Raw genomic sequence first — 20445 nt, forward strand, 5'->3', positions numbered from 1 at the left:
TATATTAGAGGGTTGAGACAAATGATCTAACACTGACAGGGGGTGCTTACAATGGTCAGCTTTTTGTTTAATGCAAGGCTTTTATCCGAAAGGGAGAAAGCTGTTTGCTGTAGCTGAATAGAAAGTGTGAGCTGGAGTTTGGCTTAGAGGATAGTGATCCTATTGTTTCCTTTCATGTCCTCAGGACTGGAAGTGGAGGGAAATGATCGCCCCCCCCCCAATAATTCCCAATTTTGTCCAAAATAAATAGAAGGTTTTTGCTTTAGATCTATTTTAAAACACCTTTATTGTCCGGCAGGCTCACCAATTCTTGGATGTGATGTCTGCATTTCATTTTTCTTTATACTTTCTTTCCTATCCAGTGTCCACATCTAATGATTGGTAAACTTGCAATATAATACCATTTTGTTCCTGGCTTTAATACTGCTTTCAACTCCAGCTATGTTTTTACTGGAATACTTTGATTGGTCCAGCTATCCTGATGGGCCACTGGGGAAGATGGCAATCACTGTAGTAGTTGGTGCTACTACAGTGTTGGCTGCAATCCCCCGGGTCCTGTACCAAGTGGCTTCCCCCTCTACACATTGACCACATGGGTCACTCGCTCAGCACTGCAACCATTTGCACATCACCTCACTGCAGAGTAGCTGAGCATCATGGGAAATGTAGTTCCAAAACATCTGGGGTGCCAAGGTTCACCATCACTGGTCTATGGGAATGTGTGTGGCAACAGCAAGCCAAATGTTAGCCATGTCGTATCTAGAGAAGAAGCCGGAGAGTACGTGTAATTTACAGATACCGTGTTTCCCCGAAAATAAGTCGGGTCTTATATTAATTTTTGCAACAAAAGACACAAACTCCTGCCTGGAGTTTTGCATGTTTCCTGTGCCTGCATGGGTTTCCTCCAGGTAGTCCGGTTTCTCCCACACTCCAAAGACATGCTGGTAAGTTAATTTGGCTCCTGTCTAAATTGTCCCTAGTATGTGTATGTATGTATGTGAGTTCGGGACCTTAGGTTGTAAGCTCCTTGAGGACAGGGACTGATGTGAATATACTATACTGTAGAGGTGATAAAGTGCTGTGTAAATTGTTGGTACTATACAAGTACCTGTAATCAGGGCTGCTGTTAGAAATCACGGGGCCCCCGTACAGCCTACCTGGCAGGGCCCCCCTCAAATATATATAAAATAAAACATTTTCACAATAAATATACTAAAATCAGTCTTAGCGGACACACAGAAAACAGAGGAGGCTGTGTGAATTAGCCCTTTTTTTCAACATTTTTGAACAAAATTTTTTTATCATTTTTTTTTAAATAAATTATTTTATTTTACAATAAATTTTATACAACTTTCAGTTGTGTCTGTGTCTCTCTCTGCAACAGCTAAAAGTCGGCGGGAGGTTTTCATGCTGCTGCGAGAGCTGCACAGGCCATCCTTCTGGTGTGCCGGGCCCCCTACAGAGGACTGGGGCCCCCCCTACTATCAGCGGCCCTGCCTGTAATAAATATTAAGGTTTTCTGGAGTTCCCCTTTGAACGTAATGATCTCTGTATTCTATAGGGACAGGTAGGAGCAGCTTATACTAAATTACACGATACAAAGTAAAGTTTTATGCACAGTTTCATATGACATAACTTTTTACTGCACATGGCTTTAAAAGTTACTTTTTTTTATTTATTTTTTTCTATCCAACCATATACTTGGTCAATGATGATTCTTTGTGCTCTCTAGAACTAATGACATACCAGTAGGGGACAGGTGACCCCAGCAAATGCTTTTTCTATCTGGTATGATTCATCGAGGAGGGGCTGGACTTTCTGTGTGAATTGGGTGATTTCTTCCATCTGGCCAGCCCTAGTCGTGTGATTCTTGTAAGGAAAGGGTTAAATGGGTTGTGAATATTTCTCCTGTCAACAGAATCCTGTAAGCAAGCCTGGACCTGAGGGGCATAGCTAATGTCTGTAGGAAACGTCAGTATTTTGGAGGTGCGGAGTCTTCCATTAATAATTATGAGTAATGTTTACACCTTAGTGGACTAATCGTGTCATTCCAAGCTGTACTGTGAACAAGGCTAATGGGGACCATACCACACTTCAACTCTTTTAACCAATCGATCTGCGATTCAATCAAAACAAAGAGCCATAACTTTCATTCTCATTGATTACGCACGGTTTCAATTGGATTCAGGGGCGGATCCAGAGTCTAGTCTCGGGAGGGGCACTGCCAAAAAAGTTATTTTTTTTTTGCGGGCAATTTATCAGGGAAATGGCTTGTGTTGGCGCTTCAATCATCATGGAACCCATGGTTGTTATAGTCTCAGGATGATTATAGCGACATTATTTCTATTATTACATTGTTATAGAAAATGAAAAAAGTTCAACTCGCCATAATGCGTAATCGGTGGGACCCCCGATTGTCACTTGCCACGATCTCATTGGCCCGAATTACTTCCACGTCATTTCCGGTTGACGCTGCGCTCCATGCTGAGGCGCACTTCCGGTTTCGGACCTGGCTCTTCGGAGGTTTCTGCTATTACACGGCGCGACTGCCTGCCAGCCTTAGGATTCCCCTGCAGACACTCCATCACTGCCTGATGCTCTGAGACTCATCCATCCATCCTACGGACCGCACAGTGACTCCGGACCCCCTATATGTTTACATGCCACTTATGCCTTTGCTTTGTGAGTAGCCATTTGGCTGTGTATGTTGGTTTTAATAAATAACACTTATCATACTGCACTTAGTCTGGTGCACCTTGCTTTTTCCATCACTTGCCACTGTCGCCTGCCACAAGTTCCGGATTGTCCACTTGCTATGTTGCCTCGCACCAGATGCAGATTGTCCCTTGCCACAAGTTGCAGATTGTCCTTGCCTGCTACAATTGTCACTTGCTGTGTCACTTTCCTGCTATTGTGGGGATCGTCACTTCCTGCGTCCCAGAGTAAAGTCAGGTAGCAGAGAGATGATGTAATCTCTCTGCTGCCCACGGCTGCCTGCACAGTGAGGAAAGAAACTGCAGGGATGAGGGCGGGCACCGGGCGGTGAGGGATGTCCTCTCTCTCTGCTCCGCCGCCCGCCGATTGGCCAGTCGCTAGGTCACCCACCGAGCCTCCCAGCTGCCCGTCTGCTGAGCCGCCCAGCTGCCCGTCCGCTCGCACACTCACCTGTCTGCCGAGCTGCCCGCCCCCACCAGCTCACCCACTGCCCAGCCGGCACACTCGCCCGTCTGCCGAGCTCTCCGCCTGCTGGATCACTCACAACTTCTGCATTCCAACTGACATGAATGGGACTGCTTGCATAAGCATTCAACGAACGTTTATACATCCTCCATGTGGGCAAACACAGCCCTTACATGGATGAGTGCTGTAGTACATGTGAACAAGGCATACAGTTTACTTCCTAATTGGGACCATCTCCAGGTGGTGTCCAGTCCAGTGCTTGCACGACTTTGACCATGGTATCCAACCTGCCACCTCCTGCTCTAGGATGACGGGTCAGCAAGCTCAGATTAAGAGTTGCCAACTCGCCATGCCAGAACATCAGTGTTGTCATTGGAGTGTTACCAGCTGTGTGACGTCAACACTGTGCATGCACAGATAGTCTGAGCCATTATTTGATGATCTGAGAGCGCAGAGGGAAAATCAATTTTGTCAGATTCTGCCCTGCTGTCTGTGCGCACGTGTGAGACTTGAGAGACATCATAAGCGTAGTCGCAGGTGGAAAACTATTGATGTTGTGCAGATTTGGGTGTGTTGCCAGATGGCTCTTGCAGGGTGGATGTGGGGGCGGATTTTGATGTGTTGCAGGACGATGTCAAGTCTCGCGCATGCGCAGAGACAGTAAGGCAGAACCCTGGCACCTATATGACAATAAACCATTTGGTTGAGGCGATCCCAGTGACAAATATTCTATGGGTACTTCTGATTATAGAATCCCCTATTACCACCAATTGTCTAGGCCTCCCTGCTCTCCCAGCTGTAGGGGGGAGCAGTGACATCAAGGACTGCCACCTTTTGAGCTTTTACCCCCACATCCTTACCCAACTTGGCAATACTGTTAGGGTGCTGAAAACCCAGGGGTGGCCTTCCATTTCAGTGAGCCCCTACCATCCCTCTAACTGTATTAACACATCTTCCTACCTGTTAATCTGACTTACCCCTCCACCCTCCCCATTAACCCCCACTAGCCACATGCTCAGTGAGCCAAGGATCCCTTTCAGGGTTGTCAGTTCTGTCCAGTGTTGCAATTTGCTTCTCCAGATCCTAATGTGAGCTTCCAGAAAGGCAACCCGCAACATCTGCCACAGCGGTAATTATCCTGGAGCTGTTGCCCAATTGTTGTCTACATGTGGCACACTGTGCACTGCACAAAACCTTCAATCTTTCTAAACCCCCCATTTTCCCGGTTACAATAATAATATTACTAACAGACATTTCAGATGTTACTTACAGGTTTGATGACTCCTGTTATAAAACTCTAGTTTTTAACGCACCACTTAGTCCAGTTCCACTTGGTCTAATGCCGCGTAGACACGATCATTTTTCGGCATGAAAAAAAACGTTTTTCAAAAATGTCATTTAAAATGATCGTGTGTGGGCTTCACATAATTTTTCAGGTTCTGAAAACGACAACATTTTTTTCAAACATGCTGCATTTTTTAACGTAGTTTTAAACTTTGTCGTTTTCGGGTTGTAAAAAATTATCGTGTGTGGGCTAAAACGACATAAAAACCTGCGCATGCTCAGAAGCAAGTATGAGACGGGAGCGCTCGTTCTGGCAAAACTACCGTTCATAATGGAGTAGCACATTCCATCACGCTGTAACAGACAAAAAAAGCGCGAATCGTCTTTTACTAACACGGAGTCAGCTAAAGCAGCCAAAGGCGAATGGAACTTCCCCTTTATAGTGCCGTTGTACATGTACGTCACCGCGCTTTGTTAGATAATTTTTTAAAAACGATGGTGTGTAGGCAACATCGTTTTAATGATGAAGTTGGGGAAATGTCGTTTTTTTCGACATGCTGAAAAATGATGGTGTGTACGCGGCATTAGTTCCAGCAAGCAAAAAAGTGGCAAGCTCAAGGATGAGCAGGTTCAGAAATTAGTTCTACAGAAAGTTATATGGGACCTGAAGCACCTGTGACCAATTAACCACTCCCCTTATTTAGTAGTGGGAAGGAAGGAAATAAAATAAAAGGCTGTTTAAAAAACGAAAGAAAAGGTGTTAAAAAATTAGCATGGAAAAGACCCAAAGAGAACCTAAAAATGCAAACACAGCAGTCAAAAGTAAAACTATTTTTCACTCTCCACTCAAAGCTCAAACTCTTCATCTTCCAACCAGCAAATCTGGTTGGAAATCTGGTTTTACTTGTATATCCACTGTCTGCAGCTTGCTATATTCTTTAGAAAGTGCTTATCGTGTTAGAGATTTTTTGGGGTGTTGATTCTCAGCATACATATGTTTCTGATTGGATGAAAGGCACCCCTCCACATAGGCAGAGGAAGGAAGGAATGTGCAGAGCTGTGAATAGACCAGCTCTCTGCTAATCTATTTAGAGCAACCACCCTGGCACAAATTTCAGGCTGGTTTTATCTCAGTTGTCTGCAAACTTGTCAGAAGTTATCATGCTGATAACAGAAGAACAGAGCAGCAGAAAGACACAAGACCTATGCCCTGTACACACGATCCGAATATCGTACGACAGATCCTACGACTTTTTCCGCTTAACAGTCTCAAGTAGAAATTAAATGGTTATTAAAGTCACGAAAATTCTCTAAAGGCTCATACACATGGTAGGACATCCAACAAAATTTCCCTTGGATTTTTGTCCTAATTGATTTGTCCTGCCACACCCATAGCATACACACAGTCAGACTTTTCTGCAAACTTTTTAAAGTTTCCTAACATCATGTGTTTTTTTTTGCTCTTTTCTGCTCTTTAACCGCCACCCTTTGGTTAACTTCTGCTATTGTTTTTTGCTTTTAACATTGGTTTTGAGCATTCGTATTTGCACTTTGTCCAAAAGTTGGTTGGATTGCTGTACACACGGTCACACAAAGCACCATCGGACTTTTGTTGCCGAAAAGTTGGTCCGTTCGCAGACCCAACTTTTTGTCGGATGAAACCAGAAAAAGTTGGTCTGATGGAGCGTAAACACGGTCGGACAAATTTGAAAAGTTGCAGATTTTGAAGTTGGTTGGCCAAAAGTCCTACCGTGTGTACAGGGCTTTAGACAGAAAAAAAATATCGGAAGTGATGTCATGTGTTGTAATGCATTTGTATTGTATTTTCAGACGGCAACTGTACTGACTAAACGAAAACCGTACGATCTGGTATTGTACGAGAAATATTTTCGTGCATATCCGATAAAATAATATCGGATGAACTGTCATGATCGGCTCACGAAAGCTCTGTACTAAAGATCCGATTTATAGTAAGATTCTTCATAGGGCGACATTTTTCTTACGATTTTCGGATCGTGTGTACGGGCCAATAGTGCTTTGGAGACAGATGAAACACTACAGATATGTGTCTAGGTCAAATTTCATGAATCAGGTTTTCATCCACTCTAATTGTAACCTATTCATTTTGTGATGCTTACTAAAAAAAAAAGCTTTAACCATTGAGCTGCCAAGTGTGCTAATCTTCATATTCATTTCAATCTGCTAAGCATATGTCATGGAGTGTGGAAGGCAGTAAACCTTCTTTATAATAAGTGATCTCCTGCTGTCATATTATCAGAGTCTTGGAAAATGTGCAATGCGGAGTATCACATCAGGAGCGCACACTGGTTTCAATGGAAAATGTGAACTGTAATTGGCGTTTAATAAGCAACTATTGAAAGGATGTTTGTTTTTTGTTGTTTTTTTTTTTTTTGTTTATCATATCCCATTTATTGTACTTTACATTTTCTTAAAGTGGAGGTTCACCCAAAAACTCAATTTTTAACATTAGATTGAGGCTCATTTTGTGAAGGGGAATCGGGTGTTTTTTAAAAAATGGAAGCAGTACTTACCGTTTTAGAGAGAGATCTTCTCAGCCGCTTCCGGGTATAGGCTGCGGGAGTGGGCGTTCCTATTTGATTGACAGGCTTCCGACGGTCGCATACATCGTGTCACGATTTTCCGAAAGTAGCCGGACGTCGGTGCGCAGGCGCCGTATAGAGCCACACCGACGTTTGGCTTCTTTCGGCTACTCGTGACGCGATGTATGCGACCGTCGGAAGCCTGTCAATCAAATAGGAATGCCCAGTCCCGCAGCCCATACCCGGAAGCGGCGGAGAAGATCTATCTCTAAAACGGTAAGTACTGCTTCCATTTTTAAAAAAACACCCGATTCCCCTTCACAAAACGAGCCTCAATCTAATGTTAAAAATTGTTTTTTGGGCGAACTCCCACTTTAAGTCTCTAAAAATGATGTATACAGTCTATAGGAACCATAAGAATTAAAAAAGGAACAATACATACACAGTGGGGAGATTTACTAAAACTTGTACAAACTGAATCTGGTGTAGCTGTGCATAGTAACCAATCGGCTTCTTTCTTCATCTTGTTCAATTAAAGCGGAGCTCCACCCTAAAGTGGAACTCCCGCTGATCGGAACCCTCCCCCCCTCCGGTGTCACATTTGACACCTTTCAGGGGGGAGGGGGGTGCAGATACCTGTCTAAAGTATGTGCACCCACTTCAGGCCACAGTCTCGGGTAAACTACGGGCATGACGTCACCTCCCCCCCCGTTGTGTTCTGGGAACACTCGGCTCCCAGTACACAGCGAGAGCCAATCGTCGGGGCATAACGCGACTCACGCATACGCCGTAGGGAGCCGGGCAGTGAAGCCGGAGCGCTTCACTTCCTGGTTCCCTCACCGAGGATGGCGGGGGGGCAGCAGAGTGATGAGCGATCGCTCTTCCTCTGCTGCGGACGGCGCTGGACTCCAAGACAGGTAAGTGTCCTAATATTAAAAGTCAGCAGCTGCAATATTTGTAGCTGCTGGCTTTTAATATTTTAATATTTTTTTTTTCAGCGGACATCCGCTTTAAGCTTTGACAATAAGCCTCAGTTCACATCGGCACGATCTGACAGGTCAAATCGCAGCCTATTGCCAGCAATGGCACCTGCACTAGTTTTGGTGACTTTTTCGGGGGTGACTTCACTGGACCTCTGTGCATGAACCCGCACAGATGTCTTTCAAGTCGCCCCCAAAGTCGGACTGAAATACGGCTTTGAAATTGTGTGAGATCAGATGAGGTCACCAAATGTGTTTACTGTGAATGCGTTCTAAAACCTGAAAACTGGTTACTTTGCACAGTTTTAGAGCCTGTCCTCCCAAAAAAGATCTAGGTGGAACATGGTGGCCTGAGTCGGCTCTTGACCTGCATGTCTTGGCTACTCCTGACAGTGCGATCCGCTTGCCATCATTTGACTCTCTTCCTTTCCATCTGGGGGGGGGGGGGGGGGGGGGGTGTTGTTCTGGCTGCGGTATATGTGTTTCAAGCAGAGCTAAGTTCCCTCAAACAACTATTTCTTATTTTGTCCCTCCCCCACTTAGGCCCCATAAACACTCATAGTTGAGGGGCAGTAAAGCCCCACAGTTGAACTACATTTTTACCTCCCATTCCAACTGCTCCCCCTTTAGTTTCAGGGTTGAGGGTGTACACATGCCACTTCAAGAATTATTCCCCCCTGCAATGCACACGGTTGTGGCTCACTAGTGCAGGGTTCAAAGGGTGGTAATACAACTCCTCCTTTCTACTTGTCAAATGCTCTCTGAAGAGCGATCCAAATGCTGATTGCTCTTCAGAGACCATTCTTGGTATGAATGACGTCTTGCACAAATGCTAAGAAAATGTATTCTAACTTTTTTTTTTTTTTCATTTTGAGTCTTTTCGTGCAGTAAGCAGGCCAGATGTTGGAAATCATGGGTCCCCGTACATCCTACCTGTACCCGCAGTTAAACTTTTTTTTTTTACTTTACCACCTCATCCCTTTAAACCTGAACACACATGAATTACACAGGTTCTGAGGCTAATTTTTTTTTTTTTTTTTTTTTTTTTTATTTATTTATTTTTTCTTCCCACTTCAGACTCAACCTCATAGAGTGTGCATTATATGCTCATGTTCTGCGTACCAGCCCATTGCATCTCTATATTGGTTTTGCATCATAAGTGTCGCTTCTTTTGTTTTTTTTTCTTTTTTTTTTTCTTTCTTTAAATATAAGTATATATTATAGTTATTTATTTAATATCATTCCTCGTGCTGAGGCTAATTTAATGCAGATAAGGCACCAAGTGAGTTTACTTCCACCTTAATCAGCCACAGAACCTGTGTATTTCATATATGTCCTTGTTTTAAAGGGATGAGACGGCAACCCTAGTAGGAACGCCTCAAATTGGCCACACAAGGTGTGCTTACCTAGGAACACAAAGTAGCAGAGATCTCACCAATAGAGTCCCTGGGAGATAGAAAAAGCTGTCACCTGGTTTATCCCTTCAGCATTTATTAGTAATTAACCACTTAAGCCCCGGACCATTTTGCAGCTAAATGCCCAGGCCAGGTTTTGCGATTCGGCACTGTGTCGCTTTAACAGACAATTGCGCGGTCGTGCGACGTGGCTCCCAAACAAAATTGGCGTCCTTTTTCCCCCACAAATAGAGCTTTCTTTTGGTGGTATTTGATCACCTCTGCGGTTTTTATTTTTTGCGCTATAAACAAAAATAGAGCGACAATTTTGAAAAAAAAATCTATTTTTTACTATTTGCTATAATAAATATCCCCCAAAAACATATATAAAACATTTTTTTTCCTCAGTTTAGGCTGATATGTATTCTTCTACCTATTTTTGGTAAAAAAAATCGCAATAAGCGTTTATCGATTGGTTTGCGCAAAATTTATAGCGTTTACAAAATAGGGGATAGTTTTATTGCATTTTTATTAATTTTTTTTTTTTTTTTACTACTATTGGCGGCGATCAGCGATTTTTTTCGTGACTGCGACATTATGGCGGACACTTCGGACAATTTTGACACATTTTTGGGACCATTGTCATTTTCACAGCAAAAAATGCATTTAAATTGCATTGTTTATTGTGAAAATGACAGTTGCAGTTTGGGAGTTAACCACAGGGGGTGCTGTAGGGGTTAGTGTACACTTAGTGTGTGTTTACAACTGTAGGGGGGGTGTGGCTGTAGGACTGACGTCATCGATCGAGTCTCCCTATAAAAGGGATCACTCGATCGATGCGCCGCCACAGTGAAGCACGGGGAAGCCGTATTTACATACGGCTCTCCCCGTGCTTCAGCCTCGGGGAGCAATCGCGACGGAGCGGCTATAAACGAATAGCCGCGCCGTCGTCCCGGATCGCTCCCCGAGGGAACCCGCCCGCCGCACACAGCGGGGGGGGTCCTCCCACCCGCTAGAAGGCAAGGACGTATATATACGTCCTTCTGCCTGTCCGTGCCATTCTGCAGACGTAAATAGTCGTGCGGCGGGCGTTAAGGGGTTAAAATATCAGTTTAGCGGACTGAACTTAAAAAAAATACACTGGCGCCCCACTTCTATATTAGATATGGCATCTTAGTACTTACCTGCAGGCAGGTGACTTTGAATGCAGAAGTGAGAAATCTTTTATCTAGCTAATCAGCTAATATCCTTAAAAAAAAAAAAGTAATTTTGCTGCGATTTGCAATTTTACATTTCTTTTGGCCAATTTGTTGTTGGGCAGATTAAAAAACACAAATTTCCGCAAAAACGCATTACGTGCTTTCCTGCAGCTTCGCCATTGAAGTCTATTGAACCAAAAAAAACAAAATAGCACTGTTTTGCGTTAAAAAAAAAAAAAAAAAAAATCCTTGCCCTTTCCAAATACGCAGTGGCTGAAAAAATCATGTATGTGAACGTGTCCCATAGGAAACCATGTAAATGAACTGTAGTGCGTTTCTGAAAAAAGGCACCAAAAAACAGGTGTGACCCTGGCCTGAGATGTTTAGTAACATAATGGGGTTAAAAAAAAAACGAAAATTGGTACAAAAAGAGCAAATAATGGCTACTGTAAGGGGTTAATTTTATTACTGGGGGACAGTGAAAGTAATATTTACAGTAGCGATTTGCTCTTTTTGGGATCATTTTCGTTTTTTTTAAACCCCATTATGTTACTGGCCGATTAATCGATTATGAAAATAGTAATCGATTAATTTCATAATTTCATAATCAATTCGATGTTTCGGTCTTTTATATCTATGCTGACTTTCCCATTTGGTATTTGATCTAAACAACCACTTATCAAAGCATTGCCGCCAAACAACCGTATGTGGTGGACTGCCTTGGTTAATGCGGTTCAGCAATAAGTGCATTGAGTTTCACCCTCGTTACCATTGATCCAGTGTTTTGATGAAACGACTAATTACAGGTGATCTTTTACTTTTTTATTATTATTTTTATTTTATTTTACATTTTTTGGCAAAGATTTTGGGGGTTCCTAAATCTGATGTACCTAGCAGGAATGTATGCGCGCTATTGTCAAAAATCTGGTAAGCGTTCTACCTGTGCAATACGCTACTATTTAAACCCTCCATGTCAGGTGAACTGCGAGTTCAGGAATTGAACTTCTATTCTAAAGAGACATCTGATACCTGGAAACACCTTTCTGTGTGATTTCGGTGGGTGGGAGGAAAGTGTATCTTTTGACGTCTAGCTTCCTGTCTAGAGGCGGAGAAAGAGAAGGGCGGCCTGGGAGACTGAAGGTGATAGAATGATGTCAGTCTGTCCACACCTCACCCCGCACACACAACTCATGTAGAGAAGACACCGCGCTGATCTGGAGAAGGAGCACAGCCTCCAACTGATACAAAATGTTTGATGAAAGGCGCCGATTCGAAGGGTTAAACCGCAGGATATCTCGCCTGTTTGGTATGTGAATTTTATTTTGACATCATCGTCGTATTATGTTTCTGTGTTTTTTTTAATATATATATATATATATATATATATATATATATATATATATATATATATATATATATATATATATATATACCTTTTTTATCTTTCATTTTATTTATTTATTTATTCATACATTTCTTATTTTTATACGGCATTAGTTAGTGGTTTTACTGTATTTTTTGCTCGCTGCCATCCTGGGCCTCGAAGAAGCTTTGGTTTGGAGAAATGACTTGGGTGAAATACTAAAGCTGCCCATAGATGGGTAGAATTTCAAACACAAATTCTTAGGAAAAGAATATTCTAAGAAAGTTTGTTTTTCTAATGACCCACTTTCTAGTGGGTCAAATCAACGTTCGTTTTTTTTTTTTTTGTCCACAGTGACGAGGAATTTTTAAGGAGCAGGGTAGAAAATGTTTCTGGGACAAACAAATTTCCAACAGTTGTATGTCATTCGGTAAAGTCTGCTCATTTTAAAAATCAGATGTTAAAAGCAAACACGATTGTTTGAACGACATGAGAATGTTCTGAGCATGTTTGTATTGAATTTTCCCAATAATTTTAATTCAAATTCTATTCTATTCATCTGTGGCCAGCTTTAGCCTGCATTCACACCTGAGCAGAATGTAATCCTAGTCATTTCAAACCATGTTTGTAGGCATTTTAGGGCTTGTGCACACAATACTCCATCATCTACTTTTTTTTTTTTTGGTATGTATTTTTTTTTTTTTTCGTATTTTCGCTTTTTTTTGCTGCACAATATGTAAATGGCCATTTGCACACGTTTTGTGGGCATGAGGCATAAATTACTGACCAAATTTGCAGATTCTTCTATTTTATTTTTTTACTGACGAATGCACTGCGCTTGTTTATGCACCTGTGTGCATAGGCACATTACAATTAATTGGCTGTATTTTAGCACCGTAAAAAAAAAAGCCTTCTGATGTGGCCCACAACCTCCTGATCTGAGATGGTGGCTCTGTAAGCCTAGAACATAGGTTCCCGACCCACCATCCCCAGAGCATCAGTGTTGTGAATGAAGCAGGTGGCAGAGGAAGGAAGCGCTTGTTAAGCAGAGACCCATAAGCCAATGCTTCAGGTATAGCGCCAGTTCCTGTCACAGGCGGAGTGATGCCAAATGCATTCTTCCTGGAACAGCAACAGCCGGCAATACCTGATAGAAGACTGTTATTTAAGGTATTAGGTTAAAGGTAGAGTGGGCTCAATAGAGTAGAGTGGGTTGTGTCCGTGTCTGGTCTGCATATGCAGGGTGGGCACGAACCAGCCATCCGCCCGCTCCACTTTTTGTGGCCCACGACCAGTTACCAAGTCGCTTAATTGGCCCTTGCCCTTAAAAGGGTTGATGCTCCCCTGCTTCAGACATTGTTTTTTTTGGGCTGGGCAAAGAAGGGTGGCAGTTTTATAGTAGGAATGGAATTGAGCACAAAAATGCATGTACTGTCCGATTTTACAGGCGCTCGTGTACTTTTTTGAGCATAGGGCAACAGAGTACAAGTGTGATTTAGGGCTTATCTGTTGAGTGTTACTTTTATTAAGCAGTGCTTACATATAGTTTTTTTTTTTTTTTTTTTTTTTTTTTGCTTTCAACAGGGGATTTGGTATACGTTTTTTAGCTGAAATTAAGTCATGCCAGTTCATTTATTCGACCCAGATTGTACTTGGCTTTAGCTGTACATGGTGTTAAAGTGATTGTAAACCTTCCTTTATTTTATTTATATATATATATATATATATATATATATATATATATATATAAAAAAGTTCTACTTGCCTGCTCTGTGCCATGGGGCTGCACAAAGCAGCCTCAATCCTCCTCTTCTGGGATTACCTGCTGGAGCTCCTGGCTCCTCCTATTTAGCGAGTGCCCCATAGGAAGCCATTTCCTATGGGGCACTCATGCCCGAGCCACGCTGCTGGAGTCTATAGACACAAACGGCATGGCTGAGCCCTGTCTCCTCTCCCTTATCGCAAGATTTGATTGACAGCATCAGGAGCCAATGTCTTAGGCCCCATACACACAAGAGAATTTATCCGCGAATACGGTCCAGCGGAGAAATATCCGCGGAAAGAGATCCGCTGGAGTGTACACACCATAGGATCTATCCGCTGAAACCCATTTGCTGGGATTTTTCAGCGGATGGATTCTATGGTGTGTACGGGGCCTAACACTGCCATCAGTCTGCCCTGTAAGAGCAGAAAGAGCTGCTGCACTTGGACACAACATTTACCTTTTTAAAAAAACGTTTAAAAAAAAAATTAAATAACAAACATGTCATACTTCCACTATGCAGTTTGTTTTGCACATAGTGGCCCCAATCCTCGTCTTCTGGGGTCCCTCAGCAGCTGTCTCGGCTCCTCCCCGCAAGAGCTAACCCCTGTTCTGGGAAGTGCTCTCCCGAAGGGGGGTTAGCTTGCAGGCGCGCTCCCGTGATACAGTCGGCGGCTATGGCGATTCGCGTCATTGATTTGATTGACAGCAGTGGGAGCCAATGGCTGCGCTGCTCTTAATCATCCAATGAATGAGCCAAGGAAGCCCGACCAAGAAGCCAGCACTATCACGACGCAGGATTTTCGACAGCTCAAGTAAACGGTGGGGCTGGGGGGCTTGTAAGCATCGGATGTCTTTTCACCTTAATGCATAGGATGCATTAAGGTGAAAAAACATGAAACATTACAACCCCTTTAATGCAGAGAATGCATCAAGGTAACATGCCTTAAGCCTTTAGAACTACTTTAAGACATCGTTCATATACACAACTGTGTGATTATGCTCTCTTTATAGGCTGAAAAGTCTAGGAAGGGGTTATTGTAAAGCATTTGCATAGCAGATTCCAGTGCAAGTATGCAGGGCTTTATAGATCTATATATATGCAAGTTACTGAATACTGAAACCTTACCCTTGCAGGAATTCTAGAATTTTTAAGGTGTGTGATTATACTGCCTGGCCGTTGAGGTATGTGAAAGTTTCACTAGTCTGTGGTTGAAAAAAGGAGTTCATCTTGGTCATTCCGTAAACAAAAGTGTGACTATAGAAATGTCGGCTCTATTAATGACTGTTTTCTGGAATCTGAGATTTCCACAGAAAAACAATGTGCACACAATGGACCAATCTAGCTGGGAGAAGCAATCTTTGGGGTCGCAAGTTTTCAACCAACAGGCAATTCTCGCCAGGATAAGGCTGGCCATAGAAGATGCAATTTTGGTTTCCTGCAACCTATGGAAAACACTGTGAATATTGCTATAGCCACTGGCAGTAATCGCATGCTAGGAATCCAGCATGCTGGTTGGATGATGGATCGAATTGGGTACAATCGGCCAACTCGTAGATGGTTTGAATCTTGGCCTATTCCTGCCGACCCGGCCGAGATCCGAAAACCATCTATGGCCAGCTTTAGGACCTCCCGGGTGGTGTCTACGCTGAACCCAGATGGGAATGCTTGTCGGAATACTAACTCATCCATTGGTTGTACTGTGTACTTACCTCTACATCAATGTACTATGACACCTTAGATTTATGTCATATCATGGTATTCATTTCTGCAAAGTCCGGAGATGTTTACTAAAAAATCAACTAAACCAGTGCATGAGGACACCATAGGACAAGAATCTTTGAAAATTTCAGACACTCTTTTATTGGTTTAAAGATTGGTTAGATTAGAATTAGGACCGTGTGTCTTGTGGATAGTGTGATGTTCCCTAACCATCATCTGATGTTTGGCCATATCTATGTGATCTGCTGCCTGGAAAACATACCTCACATATCTGTATTCAATAAAGATTTTATGGCGCCAGGTGGTTGCTTCTGGTTGTCTTGGTGAGGTCGGGTTTACTGCATATAGAAGGATTCCAAGCTGATCTTTATCGATAAAGTGCAGTGTTACCAGTATATTGTGCTTTGATTGGCTTAGTGTATACCTGTTGTGACGCAGGTTATTGATTAATATTTTCTTGGACTTTATACAAGTTATGCTTGGAATTTATGTGCAAGGCTTTCTGTATGACTGGAAATTATGACTTCTTTAAGATGTTCTAGAAGTACCTAGTAAATCCAAAAACAAAAATGTCATATAAGGCTCTCCAGTGGAGGAGTAGAAGAGGACTCCAGTGGCAATCTGTGAATCTCTGGTGAACTCCATGCCCAAGAGGGTTAAGGCAGTGCTGGAAAATAATGCGGGCCACACAAAATATTGACACTTTGGGCCCAATTTGGACATTTTCACTTAGAGGTGTACTTACTTTTGTTGCCAGTGGTTTAGACATTAATGGCGCTGTGTTGTTATTTTGAGGGGACAGCAAATGTACACTGTTTATACAAACTGTACACTCACTACTTTTACATTGTAACAAAGTGTAATTTCTTTAGTGTTGTCACATGAAAAGATATAATAAAATGTTTACAAAAATATGAGGGGTGTACTCACTTTTGTGAGATACTGTATGTGAACAGGGGCCATTGAATGGGATTTTGCTTATTGGGCATTTTGGAGAGCTGAGTGTTTTACAAGCTGAAAAACGCTCAGGTGTGATCAAGGCCTGAAAGCTCATAATATTGTCACTGCGATGCCGCGTACACACGGTCGGAATTTCCGACAGCAAATGTTCAATGGGAGCGTGTTGTCGGAAATTCCCACCGTGCGTAGGCTCCATCAGACATTTGCTGTCGGAATTTTTCGACAACAAAAATTTGAGAGCTGGTTCTCAACTTTTTCGACAACAAAATCCGTTCTCGTAAATTCCGATCGTGTGTGGATAATTCCAACGCACAAAATTCTGTCCGGGCATGGAAAAAAAAATAGAAAAGGTCTGCATTGTTTTCCATTTTTTCCAACCTATATGTGATAGATCAGAAGTAGTCTGATATAAAGAAAAGCATGTCCATTTACTTCTGGCCACCCATACATCTGATAGAGGTGCAGAACCCCTCCATCAAAAAAACTAAAAGAACCGAGATGTCACAAAAGTGGCACCCATTCTATTCTCCAATTAGGCAGGGGATCTGTTCACGTATCCTCAGCTGATTAGGTCAGACACGCCTTGTGTGAAAGGGGTCTTAAATGGTCTACTTCATAGGTACAACAATTTCCATAGAAATCCTTCGATGCAGGCTACTGTCCCCGTGGTTATCGTTGTGATAAGCCTTTGGTTGCTTGCCATGGTTGTGATAACATGTACAGCCTGCAGCATTCGGAAGTTACTCGAGAGGAATTCTCAAAGAAAGGGGTACCCCACAAAAAGCTCCAGTGCCCATTCTAAAACAATCTGCTCTTATGCAAACTGACTGCAACTTAATGGCAGGAAAATTTTCTGCCACATGTGCCATACCTAGGATCCCTTACCTATTTAACTTTTGGTGAAAGCCTATTCCCTGCTCTTATATAAAGGGTTAACACATTATCCAGAGTAGGGATGAGCTCCGATGTGTTCGCACACTCCACGTGCAGAGCCCGCCAGGAAGTCAGCACAGCGCTGCGCTAATCACAGGCAGGGAGAATAGGCGTGTGCCTGGGCACACCCTAATCACCCTGTGTGGTGCAGATTGCACCGAAATATACTGCGTTAAATGTGAACTAACGCACAGAAAAATACAGCATTAAACAGCACATAACACACTGAAATATACAACATTAAACATGCCCTAATGCACTGAAATATACTGCATTAAACATGCAGTAATGCACAGAAATATACAGCATTAAACGTGCAGTAACGCACAGAAATAGACCCCTGATATTTCACCAAAGCTCCAAAATGGGGCTCCTAAAATAAAAAAAATAATAAAAATAAAAACTACTGACACTGTCCACTGCCTGACTGACACCAATCTCTGCCATACTGACACTGTCCACCGCTCTACTGACACCATCAGTATACTGAATATACACATGCACACACATGCAAATATGTTTGCGCTTTGGGGTGCACACCCTAATGCAATAGGCTGCGCACACCTATGACAGGGAGACATTGTCCCGATGCTCGGCTGCAGAGATCGGGAAATGTCTCACTGCCTGTGATTAGTGTAGCAGCGCAGTGCAGACTTTCTGGTGGGCTCTGCACGTGGAGGGGCCAACACACCGGAGCTCATCCCTAATTTTCTACTTTGTTTTAAGTTCTGCAATACTTAGATACTGAATGGAGGCTAGAGGCTCCCCAATAGTGACATAGGTTTCTTTATCTAAAACAGGGGTGCTCAACCTGTGGCCACATGTCCCACAGAGCCCTCGGATGTGGCCTGCGACCTCAAACCAGGGAAGCGCATGCCTGGTGCATCAATTCTTTGGCGTTTTGAGAAAATAATATCTGTGATAGCTGTTTACACGTCATTTCTAAGAAGGCTGTATGAAGGTCCCTGGACAGTAAATGTGATAAGACGGTGAGGTTTTGGGACAAATATAGAATATATTCTGTGCAAACACACACTCCCATAGTAATGGCTGTGATAAGGTATTACTTCATATTAATGGTTTACTCCTCCTGTGCCCTTTGTACTCTGCCTGTGTTCACACACATTATGATTACTTCCATACTCTGGTTTCATGTGTCTAGTTTTTAGTGTATTCTTCTGGTGAATGTGTATATATATAAAGACCTGGAACACACCCAAACATACATTGATTCTTTACATTGTAGGCGTATGGTACATAAAAACTTGATTACACGGGTATGACTGCAGTATGGAATGCAGCTGTTTGATACGGATATACAGCTGCCATAATTATGCCATTTGACTGAATTTGTCACTAATAAGTTGCGTTCATATACACCATTTTAAATTTACACCCATGACGAAAGGGAAAATTTTGACCTGGGATGGATATTTCTTTTGCCCCCCCTCTTCTCTATGTCCTCTGACCTCCACCTGCAGCATGCCCTGATTGCTGACCCTCTCCTCAAGCATCCCCCCCAACTTCTGACCCTCTCCTCCAGCATCCCCCCCCCCAACTTCTGACCCTCCCCTCCAGCATCCCCCCCCCAACTTCTGACCCTCCCCTCCAGCATCCCCCCCCCAACTTCTGACCCTCCCCTCCAGCATCCCCCCCCCAACTTCTGACCCTCCCCTCCAGCATCCCCCCCCCCCAACTTCTGACCCTCTCCTCCAGCATCCCCCCCGACTTCTGACCCTCCCCTCCAGCATCCCCCCCCAACTTCTGACCCTCTCCTCCAGCATCCCCCCCAACTTCTGACCCTCCCCTCCAGCATCCCCCCCCCCCAACTTCTGACCCTCTCCTCCAGCATGCTCCCGACTTCCGACCCTCTCCTCCAGCATGCCCCCGACTTCAGACCCTCTCCTCCAGCATGCTCCCGACTTCCGACCCTCTCCTCCAGCATGCCCCCGACTTCCGACCCTCTCCTCCAGCATACTTCCGACCCTCTCCTCCAGCATGCTTCCGACTTCGGACCCTCTCCTCCAGCATGCCCCCGACTTCGGACCCTCTCCTCCAGCATGCCCCCGACTTCGGACCCTCTCCTCCAGCATGCCCCCGACTTCCGACCCTCTCCTCCAGCATGCTTCCGACCCTCTCCTCCAGCATGCTTCCGACCCTCTCCTCCAGCATGCTTCCGACCCTCTCCTCCAGCATGCTTCCGACCCTCTCCTCCAGCATGCTTCCGACCCTCTCCTCCAGCATGCCCCAGACTTCCGACCCTCTCCTCCAGCATGCCCCCGACTTCCAACCCTCTCCTCCAGCATGCCCCCGACTTCCGACCCTCTCCTCCAGCATACTTCCGACCCGTTCCTCCAGCATGCCCCCGACTTCTGGCCCTCTCCTCCAGCATGCCCCTGACTTCTGGCCCTCTCCTCCAGCATGCCCCCGACTTCTGGCCCTCTCCTCCAGCATGCCCCCGACTTCTGGCCCTCTCCTCCAGCATGCCCCCGACTTCTGGCCCTCTCCTCCAGCATGCCCCCGACTTCTGGCCCTCTCCTCCAGCATGCCCCCGACTTACGACCCTCTCCTCCAGCATGCCCCCGACCTCTGATCCTCTCTTCCAGCATCCCTTAGCCACTGACCAACTTCTACAGGATGCCCCCAGCCTCTCACCATCTCTTGCAGCATGTCTACAGGCTCTTACTACCTCTTGCAACTTGCCCTCAGCCTTTAACCACCTTCTGCTGCATGCCCCAGTTCCTGACCACATCTTGCAGCATGCCCCCAGCCTCTGACCATTTCCCGCAATATGCACCCCACCTTTGACCATCTCCTGCACAATCCCCTCTGCCCCTGACCATCTTCTGCAGCATACCCCCTTCTCTGACCATCTCCTGCAGCATGTCCACTGCCTCTGACCACCCCCTTTAGCATTTTTCCAGCCTCTGACCACCTCTTGCAGCATGCCCCCAGCCTTTGACCATCTCCTGCAGCATGCCCAGTCCCTGACCACCCCCTGCAGCATGTCTCGTTTTTGGTCCGTTTCTTCAGTGATACATCAATGGAATATTATGTGGAGTTCCTGGTGATATCAGACTTCACGTTTTTTTTTTTTTTTTTTATC

At 44.2% G+C, this 20445-nt stretch overlaps 1 protein-coding gene across 6 annotated transcripts in view; it reads left to right on the plus strand.

The window, feature by feature from the left end:
- PLEKHG3 (pleckstrin homology and RhoGEF domain containing G3) overlaps nucleotides 1-20445 on the plus strand; it is a 240292-nt gene that overhangs the window by 133199 nt on the left and 86648 nt on the right. Inside the window, exon 1 of one of the 6 annotated variants that reach the window (XM_040333348.1) lies at nucleotides 11445-11904. The exons of the other annotated variants lie outside the window; for them this stretch is intronic. Coding sequence (XP_040189282.1) covers nucleotides 11847-11904 — 58 coding nt within the window. The 5' untranslated portion in view covers nucleotides 11445-11846. Of the gene's footprint in view, nucleotides 1-11444; nucleotides 11905-20445 lie in introns of those variants that run through there. 6 annotated transcript variants of the gene reach the window in all.

The sequence above is a fragment of the Rana temporaria genome, chromosome 13, assembly GCF_905171775.1.
Source record: "Rana temporaria chromosome 13, aRanTem1.1, whole genome shotgun sequence".
NCBI lineage: Eukaryota > Metazoa > Chordata > Amphibia > Anura > Ranidae > Rana > Rana temporaria.